The 27,779-nt window shown below is 42.1% G+C and overlaps 1 protein-coding gene across 7 annotated transcripts in view; it reads right to left on the reverse strand.

Moving 5' to 3' along the window:
* LOC140410741 (nuclear receptor coactivator 7-like) overlaps positions 1 to 27,779 on the reverse strand; it is a 186,315-nt gene that overhangs the window by 120,997 nt on the left and 37,539 nt on the right. For 5 of the 7 annotated variants that reach the window (XM_072499254.1, XM_072499253.1, XM_072499259.1 and 2 more), the window contains exon 2: positions 20,473 to 20,615. In XM_072499254.1, coding sequence (XP_072355355.1) covers positions 20,473 to 20,522 — 50 coding nt within the window. In that variant the 5' untranslated portion in view covers positions 20,523 to 20,615. Of the gene's footprint in view, positions 1 to 7,425; positions 7,491 to 8,381; positions 8,434 to 20,472; positions 20,616 to 27,779 lie in introns of those variants that run through there. The other 2 variants (XM_072499256.1, XM_072499255.1) reach the window with 2 other exon arrangements.

Here is a 27,779-nt window from a genome sequence, read left to right on the forward strand (position 1 = left end):
CACCCCAGGAACGATCCGTGGCACAGGCAACCTAGTACCTGGATATCTTGGCACTACCAGCCTGGCAGTGCCACGAAGGCACCAGCGAGGGTGAGATCCAGATCACAACGTCTCACAAGATGTTAGATCTTGCAAACATTGCAAATCACGAGGCCGCTTGATAGCACCTGTGATGTTGCTATGAGTGGAGCAGGAAAGTTTAAATTTTATTTTAGGATGACAAGCAAGGGAGACAGAAATCAATGTGACTTCTTACTACTGGTTTCTATCCCCTGATGAAATGCATGTGCACAGGCAGTATTAATTTTGGCTGCAATGCTCCGCCCTCAATTGAATATCTTGCAAAAACTCACTGCCTAATCTTACATTAAGAACGGCTAGTTGGATAAGCGACAAGTGGTGAGTGCAATTCACTGATTATGGAACTGTATCTAACACAATGTATTCTTGAGAAAACAGAACAAAATTTGGTCGGAGAAACTGTGGATAGGCATTGCTCGGATAATCTGTTGAAAGGTGCACAGAAAAATATTCTCCTGTCAGCTGATGGAGCGAGGAAGGGTACAAAATCACAACATTGCCAAATGTCTCATGAGATCCACATAAAATGGGTGTCAAATATCTGGATATGCCCATCCCATGGATTGCTCTGCTAAAACTAGAGGCTGTGACAATGATATGTGCAGCGATTCTTTTTGCTGAGCCCTTGGTGGCTTCCTGATCTCAAGGAAATCCTTATTTTCTGGTACAAAAAGACAGACTCAGCCTCTGTATTGGTCATTTGGATTATAATTTTCTTGCTGAGGTGCACCCGTAATGAGCAGGTGTTGCCACTCGAATTAGATTCATAGGCCCTGGGGACTGAGCGAAACAAGTCAGGCTCAGCATCAGAATCTCAATTAATATGAAGATGAATACAAAAAAACTAGTGAAGGGAAGGTAGACTGAAGAAACAAGATAGTAATTATAAGGAAATTAAACATTGGAGGAATATATGCTTGGGAGATGATGTGTCTAGAAGAAGGGGTTGGAAAAGAGGACAGAAGAAATTGTGAGCTGGGTGCATTTTAATTAGAATATGAAAAACAGTTTGGAGGGGAAGGGCTTGACAGTGTTAAGATGCTGGAATCAAGAGCAACAGTTGTATGGTAACGTAAACATGATCTTGTTGATGGCACAAAAGCAAAACCGAGGGTGTTTTTCGAATATGATGTAAAAGGATAGCAGAGATTAGCTAGAAGGAACAATCCGTAAGCATCAAAAGCGTGCTGTAGCATGGAAACCACTTTAGACATTACACATGCCCTGCATATCAAATCTGGTACCTTCAGCAGATGGTGAAATGGATCCCAAGTGAGGGAAACAACAATTTGGAAATCCAAAGCTGATATGATGTCAACTCCCTCAAATTATTCTCCGAACAGGATTTTGTTTAGCAGGAAACTCGGGTCATTTATGCATATCAAGCAGAAGTGTAGAATTATTTTCATTGCAACTGATCTCCAGTTAGTCTGTTACCATACATCATTGTTTGGCATTTTCCTCCATCCTCTTGCTATAAATTTCCACTTCTCCCATAGACAAACTGATGTTATACGTTTTTAGTTACCGTTGTATGAAGAGTCAGAAGTCCTGTTCCTTTTCACCAAACACCATTTATTTTACTTCCACAGCCTCTGCACAAAACTCCAACAACACACCACCTGACACAAGGGCCACCTGAAGCCCCTTTACATATCAGTGTCAATCATTGGATACTTAACATAAATGAGACAACTAATTGCAATGTCTCTTAATACATTACTTAACTCTTAACCCATTACTTAACAGTCTCCCCTTCCTTGGAGAAAAAAATAATTAGGTGAAAACTAAATTTAAAGAAACTCAAAAACAAATATGCAATTTCCCCCCTTTTTTTTTGTTTAAAAAAAAATCACAGAAACAGGCGTCCTGCATTAACAATATCCAAAAGTTACATTTCTGTCAATATCTGAGATATATAAAAGGCCATATCCACCCCCTCTACAAAGCTTAACGTCTCAGCAGCCAAAGTGCTTTCGACCACTTTCCTTATTTTCTTTGTTTCCCACACAAGAGGACAGCATTTACCATTGTTCCCCAAGGAAAATTCTAAAACCTCCTGTGCTTGATTTGCATAGGACGCATCACTATAAACTATGAAATAAACTACGGTCACCTAAAACCTGGAACCTCAAAACACACTCCTGCATTTTTTTTTAAGTTTGGCCAAACACTTTATTTGCTCTTATTATGTCTTCCACTTTGGGATCATTCATTTTTGTACTCAACTCTAAGACATCAAAACTCACATCCGGTCTAGTCTGTCTACCTAACCAATTCAGTTGCCCAATTAAACTTTGCAGTTGCTCTTTTTCCATCTTTGAAACCTTGCATCTTTTTGTGAAAACCCAGCCATGACTAATTGCTATTGGGCTGATGCTTTCCAAATAAGATTGCTGACGTAAAGTTGCCCCTAACTTAGTCTGTCCGATTTCCAGTCCAATATATTTAAATGCACCGGAAGCCTGACTTCCGACCCCGAATTCTTTCCTCAAACCGGAGATTACAAAGGCTTCAAAATCACTAGTCCCACCCCACAAAAATTATTTGACATGCATCATAAAGATGCCAGAAAGGTTCCCTTTATAGTGCCAGTAAAACATGACCGGATCTACTTTCAACTGGTAACAGCCTAACTTTAACAAAACTGACCTTACCGAAAAATACCAGACTCTAGATGCAACATTTAAACCACATACACATTTGTTCAACTTCCAGAATACCCCTTCTGTATTAGCTGCTTCTTTAGGAGGATGGAGAAAAATGTCTCTCTGGAGCTGATGCCCCTGCAAGAAGGCAGCTTTCATATCTCTAGATTTGCATTCCCATGCCTTTGTGGCTAAAAGAAGATCTTTAAAATTAACCTTTCCTGCTATAGGTGAATCTACCCTTAAATCCTGATCTTCGAAGCTTTCTTCAAATCCCCTTGCCACAAGCCTGGCCTTTGCCTTATAAGTTCCATCCGGAAGAACCTTTTCCGTGCAAATCCATCTGTGAGATAGAGTTCTTTGTCCCCGATCCGGTACTTCCGTGTATACCCCAAATTCACTCCAACTATGCAGTTCTTTCTGTTTAGCACCTTTGATAACTTTTCATATAATTTATTGGAAGCTACCAAAATCTCACGTGCATGTGGGCTTCTACTCCTATTAGTATTCGTAGTTTTACTCATGTTCCGAAGCCTTGATAAACTACGTCCCCTCTCCCGCCTGGTAACTTGTTCTATACTGCTACTGCTTGATCTTTCCTCTCTGCTGTGGGTAGTCCTTTCAAAATTCTCGACCTTTTCCTGCGGACCTGTTCACTAACCGATTTACAGGCACTGTGTTTCTGTGACCTCCATTTTTGAACTTCGTGTTCCCAATCCATTGTCTTAACTCCCTCCCCTGAATGCTGTACATTCAACTAATGATTATACTTTCCAGTTGCCTTCCCTGCTCTAATAACAGTTGCATCCTTCCATTGACTAGGCCCTACAGGCAAGTATGTCACCGTTGTACCAACTTTTGGTAGTTGTCCTTTCGGAAAAATGGCCTTATCCCAGATCTTAAGGTCCACAGCCACAATGTCATTAAAATCCCTGGCCAAAGGTAGGGTTACTATCGGTCGTGCTGGTGTCCTTCTGTACTTCCTACAAACTTCACAGCAATCACTAACCTGTTCTACCAGTTTAGTATAGTCTTCATCCCTTACCCCTGCATCCTTTAATACATTTTGCAGCCTCCAAGGAGACGGATGTGCAAACTGCCTATGCAGTTTTAATACAACAAGCTTTTTATCAATGAAAGTCCCATTTTCAACTGCCATTAACACATCCTTAATCAATTTACTTAAAATATTATTTGTCAGTAATGGAATACAATAGTGTCCCGACTGTGTAAATTGCAAGTCCACCATCTTTCAAAAAACTGTTGCATATCCAGTTTCATGTGTGCTTTCTTCATCAACGGTCTGCTCAGAAGCAAAGGTATCTCACTGGATACAACATCCGTGCTAATGAAATGATTCACTCTGGCAATATTGCAAGGGATCACCTCTCTTTGCAGCGACTTCAGAGTATTATCATCCCCAAACCTGAAACTTGTGGAACTTTCAAATTCCTTAACCTTGTTACGACTTTCAGCATTCAAGGAGTCCAGGTAACATTGTAACCAGTCAATTCCACACACAGATGTGCAGCCACTGTCCAATACAGCACAATTGAAGGATTCTGCAACCAACACCCTCATTACCGGCGTAAAACTGCTTGTTAACAGGACAATGTCTTCTCTCTGAACACTATCTTTTTCCTCTTCTGACTCTTCCGGGTCATGTGTCGCTTCAAACACTCTATCATAACATTTTGGACAGTTGAAGACATAATGGTATTGAGAGTCACATCGAAAACATTGATTTCTCATGCCCTGTGCATTTCTGGGATTCATCTTCTAACTGGGTTTCTGTCTTCATAATTTCCTTGTCTCGATCTCCTTCTATAGTCTTGGGCCCTGTTCGTAGCCGTACAATTTCGCCATCCTGTTAGTAATGTATCTTCCATATTCTGCTTTATAGCAGGCTGACCTATTTGAGTCATCAGAGCCATCGGAATCGAATGTTTCCCCAGAAACTTTTTTGAAGCTTTTGTCATCTGATCGAATAAGGTATCCTCATCCGTAAACTGAACTCCTGTCAAAACCAGGAGCCTATTCACGTTGCTCACTCTAGCACAGTCAAGTAATTTAAAGGCCAAAACAGACTGTGGAAATTCCAGGTTGTGTTTCTGCAGCCTTTTATATAGTCTGCCAAATTCCATTATATAGTCTTCCATGGGGATTTCCTCTATTTTCCGGAACTTATCAAATTCCGACCTTGCTTCATACGCACTTAACAAGTCATCTTACTTGTAAATCTTATCCATATATTGTAATAGAGTCCCCAGACCTTCTTCCAATTCCAGCTCAGAAAGCACTTTGTTTCGGATCTTACTGTCATAAGGTAGAGAAAGAGCCAATGCCATACCTTGTTTTCTCTTTCCCAAGGCAGTTACCTTAGTCCACATAACTACTGCACTTCTCCATTGGTCGTACGATTCCCTTTCAAAAAATAAGGGGGGATAGTCATATCCAGCCATCTTTATCCTGGGTTCAGCCATGTATCTTTTTTTTTTTTCCTTCTCACTCATTCCTTGGTTTGATCAGGAAAAGTTGTATCTTTCAAACCTTCACATTTGCACAGCAACCATCCTCTGCTACCATTGTTATACGTTTTAGTTACCGTTGTATGAAGAGTCAGAACTCCTGTCCCTTTTCACCAAACACCATTTATTTAACTTCCACAGCCTCTGCACAAAACTCCAACACACCACCTGACACAAGGGCCACCTGAAGTCCCTTTACACATCAGTGTCAATCATTGGATACTTAACATAAATGAGACAACTAATTGCAATGTCTCTTAATGCATTACTTAACTCTTAACCCATTACTTAACAACTGACTCCCTGTTATAAGAATTATAGATGCCCTTTAATAACAACTATCCATTCTCCACATGCAAAGTAAGAGTTGAGTATAGTCCAACTACCTAACTCAAAGGTACAATGCTAATAGTCATTTGGTAGTACAGAACCTGAGTATTGCAAAAGGAGAGAAATGTTGAAGCTTGCAAGATGTCTTGCACTCATTAAGACATCTTGCAAGAATACCAATAAGGGGAAAAAAACAATTTATACTTTATGAGAAGAAAGTGCTGATTGGTTGGCAAGCAGATTCTGATCAGCAGAGACATTGCCATGGAGAATGCACCAGATACTGAGTTACCTGCCTAGCAGTGTTAACATTCAAACCAGGTAACTTGTCCTGGATTAGTCAAGACATTCGAAAGACTGGCGGAACGCATAAAATAGCATGTCCCAGCTTCTGGTCGCAACTGGCAAGGTACAGACAGTACCCAGCTAGCCTGTGCATTTCAAGCTGAAAACAGTTAGATGTGATTCTGTGAACAACATTTGCTAAATAATCTTCAGGTGTACTAAGAATGACACTAACAACCAATTTAAGATGGTTAGTCGGGCTTGAAGTGGGGTGCATTGAGTGCACTAGAAACTACATATATTAATACATAGGCCTCTGTTCTTTGCTGACAGAAAGAACATGTACACACGTGTCTATTTCAGCTAAACAAAATAAGTGACAGCCATTCGCTGACTCATTCACCAGGGCAATGCCTTGACCAATCAGGGTCAAACTGCCTTGTTTAAATTTTAACAATGCTTGGAACTTAATGGACAGTCATCTCATAGAATCCCTATAGTGCAAAAGGAGATCATTCGGCCCGTTGAGTCTGCACCTACCCTTCGAAAGACCACACTATCTAGGCCCATACCCCTGCCTTATTCCTGCAGCCTGACCCAAAGGAGAAATTTAGCATAGCCAATCCTCCTAACCTGCACAGCTTTGGACTGGGGGAGGAAACCGGATCGGGCACCCAGAGAAAACCCATGCAGACACGGGGAGTGTGTACAAACTCCACACAGACAGTCACCCGAGGTCAGAATTGAAACCGTGTCCCTGGCGCTATGAGGCAGCAGTGTTAATCACTGTGCCACTGCCGCCTTATCCATGACAACACCTCTACCAGAGCCTACTTGCCAACCAATCAGCGCTTTATTCTCATAGTATAAATTGTTGCTTTCCCCTTCTGTCAGTATTCTTACGACGTGTCCTGATCAGTGCAAGACAAAAAGCTTTGACACATCTCATTTTCAGCAATGCTCAGGTACAATACAGTTGAATCCAATTATGCCCTTGCCAAACGTTCACAGAGATAAGCTACTGAAATCACTGGCTGAAAGCTACTGGAAATTACTGGCTGAAAGGAAGTATTCATGGGAAAGCTCCTTCAAAGAGCTGGCACATGCATAATGGGACAAATGGTGACCTTCTGCGCCAGATCCTTCTTTGATTATACAAAATGTCAGAAGAACCTTCATGGTGCTACTTGTATATTTTTGAAAGTAATATTATGTTCAAGCAAATAGTAATTAGTGGATATGTGGTTTGAATTTCCACACTGGGGAAATGGTGCACTTTTTACCCCAAATCTATATTCAAGGTGACCTTTCAAGAGGCATGTTACCAATGATACAGTCATACATGACAGACCAGGCAAAATGGTCCGATGTTTGGAGAGGAGATTGTGGCAATGCCACTGGACAAGTAATTCAAAGGCCCAGGCGAATGCTCTGGGTACATGGGTTCAAATAATAAATAAACATGGAATTGAAAGCTAGTCTCAGCAATAAACCTTGAAAACTGTAATTAATTGTTGCAAAAACTAATGTTCTTGAGGGAAGGAAATCCTTACCTGCTCTGGCCTTTATGTGATTCCAGACATATAGCAATGTGGTCTTAATTTCCCTCTGAAATAGCCTAGAAAGCCAAAAAATTCAATAGCAACAAATACTGGCCTTGCCAGCGACGCGCACATCCCACAAACAAACAAACAAACAAAGATCTTGATCCCACCTCAGTGAATCACATATGAATAAGGGTCTTTCCTGTCATAAATAGATGATGTTGATTTTTGAGATACAATCAGCAGGACATTTAGACAGCTGTCTTGGCAGAGGCATAGCAACCTCCCTGGCACAGGCCTCCCTTCCCCAACCAACACAATTTATTATTAATAATAATAATAATGCCCAAGACAGTAAGCCTAAGAAGAACATTGATTTCAGTCAAGGCTCCCACTATTCCACAGTATATCAGATTTACATTTAAATTCACACAGCATAGAAGATTTCAAAAACCAATAGCAGTAAGGTACATTACATGGCCACCATAATGTAAACCTTTATTCCTCAAAATACTTTCCATCAACCATTTCCCTGTTCCTGATGTGGAAATTACATTACGCATGTACAAATATCTCAACTAATAGTTCCAGATTTTCAAGGCTTTAAGTCTACAATATTGACTTTTGTAGCATTTGCAAATCACAAAATATATCTTTAATTTTAATGACATGTGAATAACTTTGTGTTTTATATTGTTAATCAGAAATGGCAGACAATGTACTATTCTAACCCAGTTGAAATGTTTTTGTTTAGTAAAGATCTACAACAAAGCTCAATTTTTATCCTAAGGCAGCAACAGCACAACTTCCATGTTAATTTTTATCCAGGATTTGCACAAAAACAAAGTTTAGTGATTACAATCCACAAAACAATAGTGAATGAAAAATTAAACAATTTCAGAAGATCATGGAGAATGAAGTATGTGATTATTTATAACAACAAAAAGTCAAAGAAAATAGACAACCTGAAGATTGAAGAAATGTGAAAATAAACACACTAATGGCGCAGTCTTTGACCTGAAGATGAAAAGATAAGAGAAAACAAATCTCAGTCACAACTATTAATTTTAATATCAAGTGCAAACAGAGCAACAGCGCAGTTCATAAAAGACAGACATGTTAAAATATTTAATAAAGTGAACAGAAAGCAAAAATTTAAAAAGAAATATCAGATGAGTCTGATAATGTAAAGAAACACATGGTAAGATCTCCACGCATTAGCCAATATAATTTAATAAAGCTGAGCATATAGTACCAATTTTGAATTTATGCTCTAAAACATATAAAACCTGTATATCTATATTTTCATCCGCTGTAGTAGACCATAAATTCCTCTCCTTGATAGATCTAAATACATTTAAAAATACTGTGTATTCATATTTTTAAAACACCACACAACAGAAATTTAATAAGCAAACTGCAAAAAAAAATTAACTCCACTGACAACTGATCAGGTTAGTTCAGTTCAAGATACAGCACCTTTTTTTAAAATTGAGAAAGCATCAAACCTCCCAGTGTCACAGGTCAGAAACAGTGAAAATATTACTAGACACAGTAAATGCACAAGAGCCAGAGGGTCAGTTCCTCTATGCAAATTCTTGATTTCTTTGGACAGATAAGGGTTTGCATAAGACATGTTTGAGGTTAACTAGTAGTGCAACAGCCAAAATGAACATTATTGACACATTCCAGACATGGTTTATTTCAGTAAAATGCAGCATAATAGTCTCCAACACACAAAATTTGTCATAGCTCACTGACCTGTAAAACTCATTGCTTAGCAATTTTATTCAGCATAGTCAATGGTGATCAGGAGATTTACAAATCCCAAGTCAACTGGTTTATTTAGCCTAGTAAAAAAAACAGTCTCAGGCAATTCACAGGAGTGTTATCAAACAAAACTTGTCACAGGGTCACCGTAGGAGATAGGAGATCAGTTGAATTGACTAAGTTTAGTCAATGAGATAGATGTTAAATGAGGAAAGTAGACATGATGTGGAGATGCAGGCGTTGGACTGGGGTGAGCACAGTAAGAAGTCTTACAACACTAGGTTAAAGCCCAACAGGTTTGTTTCGAATCACTAGCTTTCGGAGCACTGCTCCTTCCTCAGGTGAGTGAAGAGGTGAGTTCCTGACACATAGGTGAAAGAGGTGAGTTCCAGGGGCAGCACGGTAGCATTGTGGATAGCACAATTGCTTCACAGCTCCAGGGTCCCAGGTTCGATTCCGGCTTGGGTCACTATCTGTGCGGAGTCTGCACATCCTCCCCGTGTGTGCGTGGGTTTCCTCCGGGTGCTCCGGTTTCCTCCCACAGTCCAAAGATGTGCAGGTTAGGTGGATTGGCTATGCTAAATTGCCCTTAGTAACCACAATTGCCCTTAGTGTTGGGTGGGGTTACTGGGTTATGGGGATAGGGTGGAGCTGTTGACCTTGGGTAGGGTGCTCTTTCCAAGAGCCGGTGCAGACTCGACGGGCCGAATGGCCTCCTTCTGCACTGTAAATTCTATGATAATCTATGATATATATAGACCAAGTCAAAGATGCAAGACGGTACTTTGAATGTGAGTCTTTGCAGGTAATTAAGTCTTTGCAGGTCCAGATAGAGCTGGAGGAAAGTAGAGGCACAGAGATCAAGAAATAAATTCAAGAGATCAGGGCCTAGGGAGTTGACAGCAAGGTCGGCAATAGTGGAGCATTAAAACAGAGATGGTAATGAGGCTAGAATTGGAGAAGTAGATTTACCTCCGAGAGTTGCAAGGCTAGAGGAATTTCAGAAATGGGAGGCACATGGAGGTGAGTAGCGGATTTGAAAAAACTGATAATTTTAACTGTGATAATTTACTTAGGAGTAGTATTAGCTTGGTGGTAATGATATGTCATTTGTATGGGAAGTGGGGGGGCGGGGGGAGAAGAAAAGAGAGAAGAAACGCATTGCTCCTCCAAGAATACAACTGAACTGATTTTATAAGAACATAAGTAATAGGAGCAAGAATATAGCCCTTTGAGCCTGCTCTGCCATTCAATAAGATCACAGCTGATCTTCTATTTTAACTTCATGTTCCTACACTACTACTTCCCTTAGTACCCAAAAATCTATCAACCTCTATTTTGAGCATTCTTAGCAACTGAGTTCTTTGGGGTAGAGAATTTTAAAGATTCACAATCCTTTGAGTGAAGAAATTTCTCCTCATCTCAGTTCCAACTAACTGACCCTAATTCTGAGACTTTGACTCAATGTTCTAGAATCCCTAGCCAGGGAAAACATTTTTTCAGCATCAAGCCGGTCGAGCCCCTTAAGAATTGTATATTTTTGAATTTGATCACTTCTAATTCTTTTAAACTATAGGGAATTATAGGACTGATATAGTTAGTGTCTCCTTGTGGGAGATTATCCTCCAAGCTTTGTACCAGTTGCCCCCATTTCTAATTCATTTGCAACTCAATTCAAAAAATAATCTAAGCATCAAGCTCGTGAAAATGCCACATCATAAACAACAATCCTTTAATTGATTCAATTTCTGGTGTATTTTTCAACACCCTTCCCACACACATGCTACCCCATCCCCATTTATTGCCACTGAATCTTAATTTGCGGCTGTGTGTTTTAAAAGTATGAATGTTTCTAAAAATTCAGCTTCTCCCCTCATAATCTTGGTAGTTGTTGCTTTGATGCTTCAAGCAATGAATCAATTAGATTGGTAATCAAACTATTCCAATGATTCTCGGGTGCTAAACCACAGATTCATAATATTTTTTTAAAACTCGTTCCAAGTGACACCTACTGCACAGCTCACAAGATGGACTTTGAATTGTCAATGGATCAGACAGGCAAGTAGTCTACTGGATCCTCAAAATTCTCCAACTGGAACAATTCAAATTAACTAATCTCTTGTATTAAACATAAAACTAGTATAGTATTATGATGCTAAAAATGGACATCCGTTAGCCTTATTTTTTCCATTATTCAATTCTTTTACTCATCCCATTCTAATCAATTAATAAACATTTCCTCTTCTGATTGTTCAATTTAGGCCTTTTTCCCCTAGCTATCAACAGAAAACAATAAATACTCTATTGTTGAGCTCTGTTGTCAATGCAAATAAGCTATCAACCAAACTCACCAACAATATTCCTATGTAGATTTAAATATCTCTGCTGGTAAAAATTAATACACAAAAATAACATGCAGATTTACTAAATGTTATTAAATGTTTTATTAAATATTATTAAATGATGAATAAATATTTCATGGGCAGTTATTTCCTATTCAGTAAAACTGGAATGCTCCAAAGCTTCCTGTGAGACTGATGCATTTGGAGACAATGGAGACCACAGAGGTCCTCCCTTTTCCCCAGTTCTAATTTATCATTGTACATAAACTCCTCTATGGCCCTAAACGATCTCACAAACCTATCAATCACTCATATTAACTCCACCTCTTGCCATCCACCTGCCACCCTTTTTTAAACCTCAAGCCAACTAGAGCCTACATTTAAATTCCCTCCACAAGTCCAGTTAGTTGTTTTCCTTCAGTGGAAAAGAGAAATCACTGACAGCCCATAATCCATTTTTACCAAGATTTGGTAACTTTTCACAATCCCTGCTTTCATGCCTCAGTGGCATGATTTCCATACACTTATCATAAAAGGCTTGTGTTATGGGCCAAGGTTCAGAGAACCCCAAACGTGTATCATGTAGTTCTCCTGACTTCCAACTTTAAATAGATTGTGGTATGGGGAGCACATGGCCCGCTCTACAGGTGTGGTACAGCAGAAATGGAAAAGTATATTTTAAAGCAAAACAATGCTTATTCTATTAACTCAAGTTAACCTTTTTAAAACAAACAGTGAACATCTTAGCAACCATTAATTCAAATACAACCCCCAAAGAATACAACATTAAGTAATCCGCAAGCTGTCCTTTTAACATCCTTTTAACTACTGCGAGCAGTTCTTAGTTTTAAATCACCAAAGGATCGATTTACATTCTTTAGATTACAGAGAGAGACTCTAATACACCTTCTGGCTGTGACTACAGCTATCCTGCTCTGAAAACAAAACTAAAACACACCCTGCAGCAAACAGCCTAAAACGAAAGTAAAAAGCTGACAGACAGCCCAGCTCCACCCACACTCTGACATCACTGATAAATACCCATTTCTTAAATGTACATATCTTAAGCATCCATTTCTCAAAAGGTTCTCTCACATGACACTTGAAAGATTCTGTACATATGAAAAAATACTAAATGCATTCAGGTTGTTGGTCTTCCGAAGAAAATCTTTCCTCTGCTTTGTAATTACAAAAATCAAGGACGTGATGCTTTTGATTATATAACAGTATTGTGCTCAGTTCTGGTTCCAATTACATGATGGATGCGAAGAGCCACAGAAAAGATTCACCAGCATGATAGCAAAAAGGTTATGAAAAAAGACCAAAAAACTGGTGCTTTATATCGCCAGAATGCTTATACCTGCCAGCGCCATTCACAATCCAAGAACAATTTTTTTTAAAGGTAGATCTCAGAGCTTACAAAATTATGAAATTATGATTAAGAAAGATTGTTTCAAAGATTGGTTGTGAATCAGTAAAAAGGGGACACAAACTCAAGGCTACTAGATGACTAAAGAGAGATATTAGAAAAATGTTTTTGCACAGAGGATTATTAAAAGAAAAACTTTACAATTCAACCAAGTGCTTATTTAGGCAGAAACTGAGGTGGCATGTGGCACAGTGGTTAGCATTGCTGCTTACGGCGCTGAGAACCCGGATTCGAATCCCGGGCCTGGGTCACTGTCCGTGTGGCGTTTGCACATTCTCCCCATGTATGCGGGGGTTTCACCCCCACAATTCAAAGATGTGCAGGTTAGGTGGATTGGCCACGCTGAATTGCCCCTTAATTGCAAAAAAAAAAAGAGAAATAACTGGGTACTCTTTAAAAAAAAAAAATGTTTTAATTTAGGCAGAAACTGCAACATATTTTTTAAAAAGGAACTGGATTCGTGTTTAAGGTACATTGAAACTGAGGTTACATTGAATGGTTCTAGTGATGAACAGCTGGTTCTAGTGATGAACAGCTATCTGTGCTGCATTTTTTAAATGTTCTATTTATTTACCTCAAAGAATTTAAAAGATTCAAGATACATAACCTGTTGGCATTAAATATTAATCTTCTGCCCTTCGTTCACTCAAGGTCTTTGAATGCTTCAGCATTTTGCCAACAACTAACTCTTAATCTTAACTGGTCAAATTTTTTGGTTAATGTTTAACTTTTGTGAATAACAGGACAATATGCACTACCCTCCAATCCACACTTACAATGTTTGTTTTGTTTTGCATGTAGAGTGACCTCAAGATTCTAAAGGTACAATGCGGATTTGGATTACAATGGGTTGCATTTACCATTACCGTACAACCTTGTATTGAACTCTCAGCAATTCTACTGTTAGCCACTTGTCCACTCAAAACAGAAACTTATGCTTCTATTCTTGCAAAAACACTGTCCCATCTCCAACCTTCCTTTCCTCTTTGAAACCCTCCAAAATCCATGCACACCTTCCCCAGTAACTCCAAAAGCGAATCTCTCTGGGTTTACACATCATCACAGTACTAAAACATTCTTCAAAATCACAAATGACACCTTATCTGACTGTGACCTTGGTAAATCATTCCTCCTTATCCTTAGTGACAGTTGTCATGGCCAGTACACCATACTCCTCCAAGGTTATTCCTCTTAGTGTGCAACTAATTCCATTCTTATTCAATAGTAGCCAGAGAATCACCCAAGGGTTTCTCTGCCCATTCCTGCAACATTCCCTCATGAATCCCCTTCAAAATCGATCCTTGGATTCCTTCTCATCTACATCATCCAAAAATACAACTTGACGGTTCACAGGTATACCGCCAACACTCAGCTTTACTCAAATCCTCCCACTTGTCTCCAATTTGTCACACTACTCAACCAACATCCTGTACTGGATGAGTAAAAATGTACTGCTACTAAATATTGGAAAGATTGACGGCATTATTTTAATTCCCCAATCCCACTTTCTGACACCCTTTTGAGGCTAAAACAGATTGCTCAGAACTTTGATGTCCCTCTAAACCGAGATGAGCCTCCAACTACATGTCTGCTCCATCACCAAACTGCTTATTTCCACCTCAGTAATGGAACCCAAATCTACCCATCTCCTACTGAAACCCTCATTCATAGTTGTATTACTTGTAGAATTAACTGTTTGAATGCACACCTGACCAGACTCCAAACTTCCAAACTGCGGAAGTAAAAGAGCTCATCCAAAATACTGCTGCCCTTATCCTATCCCACAAGCCCCATTCAGCCATCATCCCTATGCTCGCTGACCTACATTGGTTCCATGCTTTGAAATGTCTTAAATTCAAAATCCTTATCCTTTCTTTCAAGATGGAGGTCTTGAGATGCAGTGAGTAGTGTCCCTACCTCTGAGACTGAAGCTCTGGGTTCAAGTCCCACTTCAAGACTTCATGACCATGAAGGGTGTGTTCATAATACGGCCAAACAGATTGATTGCCAATCTGCAAGTTCTTCCAATATGTCAATGGCTGGCAGTTAAGGGTCCTGGTCAGCTATTTTGATGTGGAGCAGCAGCCCTCAAGCTATAGGCTCTAGCTTCAGGTTAGCGGCCTGTTCCAGATAAAATAATCGATGGAAAACAAACATAAGCTTATGCTTGGCCTGCCTCATCCATCTCTAGACATAGGGGGGTGCGATTCTCCGCTCCCGCGCCGGTTGGGAGAATCCCCTGGCGTGCCATTTTTCCCCGCGACGCCGGTCCGATGCCCTCCCACGATTCACCCAAGCGGCGAGAACAGCCCTGTCGAATTCCACGCGGCGCAGGCCGGAGAATCGCCCGGGACACCCAAAATGGCGATTCTCTGGCCCGGATGGGCCGAGCGGCCTGCCCAAAACGACGGTATCCCGCCGGCGCCATCCACACCTGTTTGCTGCCGGCGGGAACAGCGTGGGAACGCTGGGGGGGGGGGGGCTGTTCTTTCACCGGGGTAGGACTCAAAAGGGGTCTGGCCCGCGATCGGTGCCCACCGATCGGCGGGCCGGCCTCTCTGAACGAGGACCTCCTATCCTCCGGCCCCACAAGATCCATCCGACATCTTCTTGTTGGGCGGCCTCGGGGAGGACAGCAACCACGCATGCGCTGGTTGGCACCGGCTGGTGTCAGCCAACCCGCGCATGCACGGGTGACGCCAGTTACGCCAGGTACGTGGCGCTGGCCGCGTCATTTAAGCGGCGCCGCTTTTACACGGAGCCAATGTCCCGCGCGCGCCGACAACACTGTTTTTGCAACACGCCCCCCGAGTTTTCTCGCGGCCCCGATCCTAGCCCATTTTCGGGCCCTGAATCGGTCGAGACCAAGGCCGTTTAACGCCGTCGAGTTACAACGGCGTGAGCACTTAGTTGCGGGAGCGGAGAATCGCGCCCAGAAAGTCTAATTATTTCTTTCAAATCCCTCCAATCCCTCACCCCCCCCTGATGCTAACCTCCTCCATCTTGACAACCCATTGAGCTCTTGTGCATTCTCCCAATTCAGGATCTTGGGTCTGCTCAATTTTAATCCCTCCACCATTAGTAATCCTGCTATCAGTTGCCAAGGATCTCAGATGTAAAATTCCTTTCCTAAACCTCACTTTCCTCCTAAGACCTACAGCTTTTCTTTTAAATTTAGAGTACCCAATTCATTTTTTCCAATTAAGGGGCAATTTAGCGTGTCCAATCCACCTACCCTGCACATCATTGGGTTGTGGGGGCGAAACCCACGCAAACATGGGGAGAATGTGCAAGCTCCACATGGACAGTGACCCAGGGCCGGGATTCTAACCCGGGTCTTCAGCGCCGTAGGCAGCAATGCTAACCACTGTGTCACCATGCTGCCCCTAAGACCTACAGCTTTGAGCAGGCTCTTGGTCATCTGTCCAAAGACTTTCCTGCATGGTTCTGTCAAATATTGTTTGATGGTGTTCCTACGGAGAACCTTGAACATATTTAACTTAAAGGCACTATATAAAATAGATTTTTGATATAGACAGTGGAGCAGTTATTGTTTGGCCTTCTCGATCAACCAAAGAAACATTGAATGGCCATGAGTTAAAGCAAATGGGTATTCCTCTCAAGCAAGCCTTGACCGCCAAGCCACCCACTTCACCCTCCATGAGAACTAATCTATGTAATTATTGACACACATCTCCCATTGACAAGAAATCAATGCAAGGATCAATGCAACCCTCTCCTCCTAGGGACCAATCTACTGAACCTTCATTATATCACCTCCAATGCAAGTATTTCCTGCCTCAAACATAGAGACCAAAACTGCAGATAGTACTTCAATGTAGCCTCACCAAAGCCCTGTTTGAACACCTTCAATCACTCGTTTATTATTTTATCCATCACCCTCCTGGGCCAGAAATCTTCTCGACTCATCAAAATTAGCCCTCCTCTCATTGAATTATATTCACATTTGATTTTTCCTCATCCTTTTCCACAGCTAATCTATACTTACTGAGGGTGATCACGGATTGCCAAAATTTCTCCCACTTGGGGGGCATGGTAGCACAGTGGTTAGCACAGTTGCCTCACAGCTCCAGGGTCGCAGGTTCGATTCCCGGCTTGGGTCACTGTCTTGCGGAGTTTGCACTTTCTCCCAGTGTCTGCGTGGGTTTCCTCCTGGTGCTCCGGTTTCCTCCCACAGTTCAAAGGTGTGCATGTTAGGTGGATTGGCTATTATAAATTGCCCTCGAGTCCAGAAAAGGTTGGGTGGGGTTGCTGGGTTGCGGGGATGCGTTGGAGGTGTGGGCTTGGGTGGGGTGCTCTTTCCAAGGGCCGGTGCAGACACGATGGGCCGAATGGCGTCCTTCTGCACTGTAAATTAATTGTATGTATGTATGTATAAACATACTTCATTTGCCCCATTCATTTCCCAGAACTAGATTCTGCACTGCTTCCTTCCTCATTAGGTATGAAACATATTAATGATGAAAGTTCTTGTGCTCAAATCACAGGAATTCCATCCCTTCTTTACCCTTAACAATTATTTTCCTAGCTAGGTATCTTTCTGCAATTTGACTGAAAATATGCTCCTCTCTCTCCTTCCCACTGACAAATAGTATAAACATACCAGCATAATAGTTCCTCTAATTTATTCCTTAATTCTAACCAAATAGAATATTTGAAGATATAATGTAATAACTTGATCAAAATTCCATACAGTAAATCCTAGATACAAATTAGGAATTCCCCCCCCCCCCCCCCGCCCCAAAGCCTGTTCTACCATTCAATAAGATAACAGCTGATCTCATCTCACTTATGGTTGTTGTTATGTTCTTATAATTGTGATTTCAAGTGAAACCAACGTTAAACCAGAGTTAGGATCCTTCAGACATTTCTTGCCCGGAAAGACAAACGTACGAGTTGAAATACCATACATGTGCAATAATGTGCATACCCATCCGAATTAACTTTCAAATTAAAATAAATCACTACATATAAATGAAACATTGCACAAATTTAAATTTGATAATACTCATCTGTCCCTCTTCTTCTTTGGCAGGAATGCCTGGCTTCCACTCCAGTTCTGAGATGTCTATAGATTGTGCCACATGTGGGACAGGTGTTCCTTGGAGGGTCAGGTAGATGAGTTGTTTTGAGGTTTTTGCACCCGCTCCACCATCTTGATTTTACCTCTGCATATACCCCAAATCTGAGTTCAGTGACTTCCTGAATGATCTTCTGCCATTTTTGTCAGCCATGGGTCGGTGGGGATGGTTAACCTCTTCAGATATGCTTTGAGCACATTCAAAGAAGAAATTCAGTGGAGACGAGAGCTCGGGTCACACCTTAAAAATAATGGACCCCATTTAAGATGGAGACTAGAAGATCTTTTTTCTCTCAAGAGTTGTGAATCTTTGGAACTCTCTTCGCCAGAGAACGGTGGAGACATGGTCAATAAATATTTTACGGCAGATGTATTTTGACTAACAAGGGAGTCTAAAAGTTATCGGGGTAGACAGACTGAGTTGAGGTCACAATCAGATCAGCCATGATCTTGTTGAATGGCAGAGTAGCCTCTAGGGCCTGAATGGCCTGGATGGTCGCATGTGGCTTTGGGAGATAAATGCCTTGATGATCGGCTTGCCAATTAGCCACCTTCAGCAAATGACTCTCTCAGCTTACAATGGCCTCTCTGCCTCACCAGTTGGAAAAGGGCCAGACTTGGGGCTCCACAGTTAATCAGAAGATTGCAGAGTTGGGCTCCTGAAGGGTAAGTACTACAGTTTGTATTTTTCACCCAAATAAGCAACAAGACAAGGAAACGTGTTCTGTAGCAATTGCCACCCTCTCACAAACTGGAATAATGGCCTCTCTGCCTCACCCGATGTAAAGATCCACAGTCGACATTAAAGTAAAAGCAAAGCGCTGGTGCTGGAGTATTGGACTCAAAACACTAACAGCATCTCCACAGATGCTGCCAGACCTGCTGAGATTTCCCACAGCAGAGACCATCTCAAATTAAATCAGCTTCCAGTCAAGAAATGGGTCTAATTCAGCACAGGAATGAGCAGCACAGACTTCAACTTCTGTTGAAAAAAAAAACTTTTTGGTTTGGATATTCTTAGTTGAGAACTTTGATTCAGAGCATTTTTTGGGGTGAGAGAGAGAGAGAGAGAGAGAGAGAGAGAGAGAGAGGAGAACAGTTCCCTGAAGTGCAAGTGAATGCCTTCAGTCGCACTCACTTCAGAATGGTGCTAATTGGGTCACAAGAACCAATGTCACATCAATGAGAAATGATGATGCAAATCAACAAAGGAAAAGGTACAAAATTAAGTTAAATTAAATTTGAAGGCGCAAATCAGGAATACCAGCCATAAAAACAGTGTGACTTTAGAGTGGAATGACCTACAGTGGGGCAACCTAAAACAGGGACTTACTGTACCTCTATCAACGACAAAGTGGTCCTGCTATCCACTCTGCTTCAATGCATGTCTGTTCCATTGATCACTGCCCCCCTCAGAGAAGAAACAACATCATACTTCTGCCTCTGACCACAAACTTAAGAGCAAGTCCAAAACACCATGAACAAATCCATTTGCCACTCAATAAGAAAGTGGCCTGGCCCCAGATTCCCAAACTCTCCTCAGGTATTATCCCCATTATGGCCCCCTCTCACCCTTGGTCCAGTTATCCCACTGCTTTCTAACATGTTTGACGCAATACTAAACAGCCAGTTGTGTGCAACAACACAAGATAGTAACTAATATTTATGGAACTCGCAGAAATATAATAGTTTTATTTCCTCAAGGATTATTTTATGCATGATACTGTATATTTTTAGTTTCCTAAATTTCTCCAAATATATTCTGTACGTAATATATCAATATTAAAAATTGCTTCATAGTGGACAAGGGTCCAGAACTTAAGTGATGCTTAAAAGCATATAAAAGGGAAAATTAAAGGGCAATTGCTCTCAGCAAAGCTACTTATACAGACAGGTGGGCAAAACATTTACATACAGTAGGTAATGTGGGCAAACCTTTCAAAGATTGGGGAATAAGGCACTATTGTAAATCACAGATACATTGCACGGAATTTTCCCATAATGTGCTTAATGCTAGAATTACTTCATTTCAAAATTGGAAAATCTTGCAATCCAACAGTCATTCCTCACCTTTAGCACAGAGGTGACCTCAAAAATTAGAAACTAAACATCCCCCCCCACCCCCGGCAATAGAAATGACGACAAACTTGTCACTGCATCTCAGTAAAGCCAATCTCCTTACTCATTCCGTACAAAACATACAGTATTTGTTACCTTTCATACCTGCTTGAGATAGTGGTCAACTAGCTCATCCCAAATGCATTTGTCATCTCAAAACAGGGACACGCGAACACATAAGCACACCCGTAATTATTTTCAGAATGTTTTATTTCTGGTTTAAATCCTTTGCAATAAATCCAAGTACTGTATATTAAAAAATCCAGTATACAACAGAGAAATCTGAAATGTTTTACCTGGCAAAATAACCTGGTCTTCTCTCTTTTTTCAATTCTTTAGTCTCCATGGTAGAATATTTAAAAGTACATTATTTTTTTCTTTGTGTTCAGTAAATTGCTTTTAATTCCAGTTCCTTGTCATCCGAATATAGGAATGGTGCCTGTAATGACATAATCATGTGACTCAAAGACTGCCTTGTAAACATAATACCTAGTACTTATTGTTTACCTATAAATGAACCTATTTCAAGAACTCCAGTCAAATGCTTTCATGTTATCTAAAACCTTCTAATGCCACGGTCAATTTTTTTTAATAAACTGATTGTGTGGGCATAAAGCAATTTCACATTGCACTAATTGACTCAACTTTGACTTTGTCAAAGTCATTTTACTTCGGTTCCCAATGACAAAAGACCAACAAAAGCAGGCAGTTGCTGTATTTAAATTATGTATAGAGGGAGTGTAAGTTCCCATGATGTCAGGAACCAGGTCATTGAGATCACACTAGCTCTCATGAAAAAAGTAGTAGAGTGCAGGATCCAAACATCCTTTCAGAACTAATGGTCTTAATTGTAGAACAGTCTATCAAACAGTCTGAATTAAGACGTGTGAGAGAGTGTGTGAGTGAGAGTGAGTGCGTGTGTGTGAGAGAAAAAGAATCATCAAATAGCAGTTTCTAACTTCAGACACAAACAAAAAGCATCAAATTGTTGATGGTTAATTATAGTGGCTTGACACAAAGATTTCAAGGGGGAATGGCAACTTGGCTGAGAATACTGAAACGTCTGATACTTGTTGGGGTAGATCATGAAATAACTAAAACAAACTGATGCTGCACCAGATGTGTGAAAGTGATAGCTATAATTGAAAGAGCTGAAAAATTATATTAGGTTATTAAATAGGTTATTAAATATCTTGCTATGTTATAGTTTTCTTCTGCTGGCTCAAAATTGAGAATGAACCAGAGATTTGCAACGTAGTTAGTTCTGAGCTTAACACTGAAATTCTTCAACTATGTTTTCACACAAACCCGCCTCCCATCCATTACTCTGTCACACCACCCTCTGCCTTGGGAAAACAGGCAGCATAATCAAAGGCCCCTCCCAACCAGATTATTCTCTACTCCAATCTCTTCCATCGGGCAGAAGGTACAAGAGTCTAAGAACATGCACCAACAGATTCAAAAACAGCTTCTTCCCCGCTGTTACCAGACCCCTGAATGATCCTCTTATGAACTGAACTGATCGCTCTATGTATCTTCTCTACTGTTGTTAGCACTATACTCCGAATGCTTCACCCGATGTCACCATCCGGTCTGGAAATTATATTGCAGTTAAATACATTGTGTATTTATCATATGTTTGATGTTTTTCATGTATGGACCAATCTGTCTGGACTGCACGCAGAACAATACTTTTCACTGTACCTCGTTACAAGTGACAATAAATCGAATTCTAAATCTAATCTAATTCATTGTAGCTATAATTTTATCAATTTTACAATGACACACATTTAAATGGCAACTAACGTTTTTAATTGTCCATGGAATAGGAGCGTCACTGGCTAGGTCAATATTTTAAAAATAAATTTAGAGTACCCAATTCATTTTTTCCAATTAAGGGGCAATTTAGCGTGGCCAATCCACCTAGCCTGCACATCTTTTGGGTTGTGGGGGGCGAAACCCACGCAAACACAGGGAGAATGTGCAAACTCCACACGGATAGTGACCCAGAGCCGGGAACGAAACTGGGACCTTGGCACCGTGAGGCTGCAGGGCTAACCCACTGCGCCACCTTCTAGGTCAATATTTATTGCTCAACTCTAATTGCTCCTAAGATGGTGAGCCTTCTTGAACAGCTGTAGGTTCACCCACAATGTTGTGAGGAGGAAGTTCCAGTGTTGACCCAGAGATAAGGAACAAACTGCAATATCATTCCCAGTCAGGATAGTGTGCAACTTGAAAAGGAGGGAAAGGAACTCTCAGGTAATGTTCAGATGCCTCTATGCGGAATTTTTCAAAATGCAGGTTGCGGCACACCAGTGGGTTGCGAGCAGTTGTCTAGAGGGTCGCGGAATCATCAGTCTCAGAGTTCCCGATCGTGGGAAAAGCACTCAATGGCTGCTACCGGCATTTTTTATTGATAATGGCAGCCGCTGCCGCCTTTTAAAAATGAGGTTTCTTCCAGCCAGAAGCAGCAGCAGTGAGCAGATCACACGCCCTGCATGAACACTGGCCCTGTATGTAGGTGCTTTTGCCAAATAACAGAACTGGAAAGCAAGGCTAGAGGAATGCGAATCCTCCAGAGACACAAACTAGGGGTTGTTTAGCACAGGGCTAAATCGCTGGCTTTGAAAGCAGACCAAGGCAGGCCAGCAGCACGGTTCAATTCCCATAACAGCCTCCCCGAACAGACGCCGGAATGTGGCGACTAGGGGCTTTTCACAGTAACTTCATTTGAAGCCGACTTGTGACAATCAGCGATTTTATACCTGAATGTGTATTTAAAAGACAGACTGCAGACAGAACCGAAACTCTCGGCCGATTTACTCATTGATAGCCCATCTCCGATGAACAAAGACTAGTGCTCAGGTAGCCGATACCGTCCCAGACATTCCGGCGCCACTACCCCAGCAAGAACAAACAAAGCAAGGCCAACGGCCACTTAGGACACGCACCTTTATTGGCTCAAATCGATGGCAGTGATCGAGAAACTGCCCAAGGTGAAGGCCCGCCTAAAAGCGCATGAAGCCTCCCGAGTACAAGAAGGAACCCTCGCCATGTGTTCAGCCTCTTGGATTCGGCTCTCAACTGGAGAGACCCTTCCACCTGAACCACCAGAAGCAAGTAAGTTCAAGTTTAACGCTCGCTACCAGACGGACGACTTTAGCTGTACTGCTACCTCTTCGAACCCAACAGCCTCAGATCCGAATAACAGCCATTGTTCCCTCTGACCCAAGTGGGCACCCGAAGTTAAGTATAGGTGTTAGGGATAGACATAGTTTAGCCTGTAGTGCTACTGTGCATGAGTAAATCATACTGTGTGTAAATAAAGTATCATTGACTTTGAACTAACTAACTGGTGTATTGGCTCTTTGATCGGTATTCGGTTGAACCGTGTGGCGACTCTGAAAGCATATTCATAATTAAGATTAAGAAAGGCGACTTTATTAACAGCCATATTTATAGCCATTAAAAGAGAGCAACATCACTGGCGATATCTGATGGGACTCGACCTAGAAGTGACTTTGTCACTCCGAGAGAACCCAACTTTGAATTAGAAACCCAGTTGGAAAAAGTAAGCACCAGTATCGATCAAACCTCCAAGATTCGGAAGTGTGTAATTTGCATGCGTACTAACAAGGGATATAAGGTAACCTCAATATATTTTGTTGCTTAAAACTGTCAGGAGTTTTGTAGACCGGAAATTAGCTTGAGCCATACCCATGTTTGCATCACTGCTTTATTCCCCCCTGTTCCCGTAACAGCCTCCCCGAACAGGTGCCGGAATGTGGCGACTAGGGGCTTTTCACAGTAACTTCATTTGAAGCCTTCTTGTGACACTAAGCGATTTTCATTTCCAAATTTCCGGTAGAAACCCAGAGATTACAGTAGAAATGGCAATGAAGGCAATGGAACACCTTATGCACCCCCAGGAATTTGAGGTCGCAGTGACCTGTAGAGCAGAGCAGTGTCCCATATGGGATGAGGAAATTCGAAAGTATCTAAAAGGGAAAGGATGGCCCCTTTGGAGCGAATTTTGCACAAATGAGGAAACAGGTCCCGGAAGTATAGGACAGACTTGATGGGATAACCTGACCGAGATTCATAAGAAGAGTTTAGAAAAAGCTTGTAAGCCGATGGCAATTGTGTCCTGCTTGGCACAATTGCGAGGCACAGAAGGGGTTGTGAAGACGCTCCGCAGAGAGATTCGAGACAGAGAGAAGAATAGTGAGGGTGACGTTATCGAGTGCGAGAAAGTTAATAAGCAATTCAGAGAGCAGTTAGCAGCAAAGGACAAGGAGATGGCGGATGTCAAACGGGCACACCAATCTGGTCTCGCTCACCTAAACAGCTTTCAGTCCCAGTACGATAAAGCCTACCAAGACATGCAACGTGCAGTGTTGGTAAGAGAAGAAAACAAAACTTCAAGTCGAGCAATTAAAGCAGCAATGTCAGGATTTAAAAGCAGCCCCACGAGCTCTCCACAGTTCCACGACGGAACAAAGGCAGAGTTCGGTGGACCACGCCAAAAGCAAATTGCAGATCTGCAATCCCTGCTCTCAGTACAAAATAGTTTCCAAGATACATTTGGACCCCAGCTAGATCAGGAAAATGGCCCCGATTGGCAGGAGCTAAATGAAACTGTCCACCGCTATGTGCATGGAACATGTACTCCAGATAAAACCCAGAAAAGGAAAGCACCCCCACCCCCCGACTGCACAGGCAGTGCACAATCCCATGAACCCTGTCACCACACAGCGCAGGGCCACCACAAACGGAGACCCCGATTTTCTGTACACTACCCCATTTACCATCACCCAATTAAGGGACGCGCGTGACAAAATCAAACCGTTCCAACCCACATCGGACCCGCACCATTATTTTGCGAAAGTTAAACAACTGGCGACCATGTACAGTCTGGACGAAAGAGAGCAAGTTATGCTCACAGTTTTGAGCCACGACCCCTCAGTCGTGGCAGCCCTTCCCGACCCACAAAACGTAGGAGGAGGCACTCTCCAAGAAATGCATGCAGCGATCCTAGATGCGATCGGCTACAATAAGGGCGATCCCGTAGAAGTACTCAATAGATGCAGATAGAAAAAGACAGCACCCAACAGCGTTTGCTGGACGCCTTTGGACTAACTTTACAGCAGTATTTGGAGAGTTAGTCCGCGCCCATTTGACACCAGAAAATATGGCCAAATTGACTCGTATCCTAGTCTCCCATGTGACTGAAGGACAGAGAGCTTGCGCCAACTATGACCCCTCAGACGACATGCATAATGAGAAATGGGTATTAAAGAGATTATCCTGAGCTTGGGAACAGTCCCTTCAGGGAAGGTCAGAATACGGAAAAGTAGAGGAAGAGCAGGCAGATGCTAACATGCATCCAGTCAGGACACATCAAAACCCCGCATGGGTAAACGAGGGAACAGCCCACAGCAGCCTAAATCACAAGAATGCTATAATTGTGGACAGAAAGGACATTACGCCCAAGAATGTCAAGCCCCCCCCCCGAAACAGCAACGGAATCAGCCCACAAAGGCCCCCCCAAACCAACAACGACACCAACAGCCCAACCCCCCACCCAGGGAACCATACCCAAGGGAGCAATACACCAGAGAGCCTGCGCCACCTTACGTGCCCCAGGGGTCATGTTACAACTGTGGGCAGCCAGGACACTTTGCCCGAGATTGCAGGAGACCCCCACCACCAACTAGACTAGCCCCCAGCTATGAAAGAGAACACCACCCATAGCAGCTGCAAGGTCCCAGCTGCCCCATGCAAACTGTGAGCACTTACCCACCACTTCTCAGGGCAGGGACACCTCAGCAATGGCACTTCATTTTTGTTTCTCTGCTCCTTCCTCTCTTCTTCGGTCACACTACACTGACTCCATATGCTAGTTACACCCCAAGCCAAATGTGATTTACAGTATCCTACTGTCTGATGGAGCCTGCCCGATTTGTTATTTTAGTTTGATATGTTACATGTTGAATGTTTGCATTGTGTACGACCCTTTGATACAGTTTATTCACGGCACCACGCCAAATTTTGATGCAGTCACGACTACTCCTTTAATGCTACATGGCAGTTAGAGGAACAAGTTTGTCGACAGACACCAATTGACACAGTCATAACCACACTTCTGATTCGACGGCAATCATAAGAGGCAGTTTATCCACGGTGAATACAAATTCTTTCCGTTCTTGTCCGGTCACCCAGGCAGTGGAGTAACGGCACTGGTCCCCGCCCTGCCCGAGGACCCCATCTGGTCAGCTACACTCGGGTAGTGCACCTACGGCACTGGTCACTGCCCTACCCGGGGATTCCACCCATTCTTGCCCCGCCGCGTCCCACACGCACCCCATTCGGCGTTTTTGGTTCGAAATTCTTTCACTGTTTTTAGTCTGTGGTTTAAAGAATTATCTTTGCCACAAGTTGTGTTTCCTTTCTGGCGACCCTTAGGTCGCTCTCCCACATGCTATTTACATCCTCAAACACTTGGATGAAACAATTGGCTGCTGGACGGAGAAATTGTCCGCCCACTCAGCGCATCGACAACACAGGCTGTGTGACTGCTCACACTGTGACAGTGCTTCTTTTTCGGATGTCTTGTCCCCAAAAATATTTGGTTTAAAAAATGTTTTAAATGAGGGAGTAACATATGGTGCCAATTCTAATGGACAATTAATGATAAAAGGAGAGACAGAAAGACATACGAGATCTTAAACAAAGTTATAACAGATATTATGCTTGTGTCCACAGGAAATCCAAAACACCAGAAGACAGAGGAAGACCAAGAGAAAAATGAAGGAGGACATCATGACCTACATTTGGATCATCGTGGGATCACTACAGTTGCGCACGGAAGCGACCCCCCTGACCCCTACCCCACAGGCCGCGAATGTTTCCCATCACTGCCATACACCACACCCAGAGACAGCCACTGACACACCAAACTGGTGCGACAACCTTATAAAATGGTATTCCCTTTCATACATCGTAGAAGTACTGTTAGTCATAGCAATACTCTGTAGTGTCATCCAGACACTGAGACTTTGAAAATGGTGAAGGAAAGCCTCACACACTCCGGTATACACTTAAGACACCCAATTTTCGGACTCCAGCAAATTCCCCACTCTCTCTAAATGAATAAAGTGCATCAATTACTTTTTTGTTTTGTTCTAATAAAGACAGAATGTGAATTTTCTGTATTTGACCGCCAAGATACAGGGAAATGTACTGCTGCTATTGTATAGTTTTACACTGTTTGTAAATTATTTTTGATCGGCTAAACAGCCTGAAGATAGTTTAGAGAAAGATAGTTAGAGGTTCCCGTGTTTAAAAGAAAAGAAATGTAATGCATGCTTGAATGTTATAGTGCCCCTTAGGATTTTATAATGATATGATGTAAATAAAAGCAATTTACATAGAACATACAGTGCAGGAGGCCATTCGGCCCAGCGAGTCTGCACCGATCCACTTAAGCCCTCACTTCCACCCTATCCCCGTAACCCAATAACCCCTCCTAACCTTTTTGGACACGAAGGGCAATTTAGCATAGCATATCCACCTAACCTGCACGTCTTTGGACTGTGGG

This window comes from Scyliorhinus torazame, chromosome 4 (genome assembly GCF_047496885.1).
Source record: "Scyliorhinus torazame isolate Kashiwa2021f chromosome 4, sScyTor2.1, whole genome shotgun sequence".
NCBI classification, from domain to species: domain Eukaryota; kingdom Metazoa; phylum Chordata; class Chondrichthyes; order Carcharhiniformes; family Scyliorhinidae; genus Scyliorhinus; species Scyliorhinus torazame.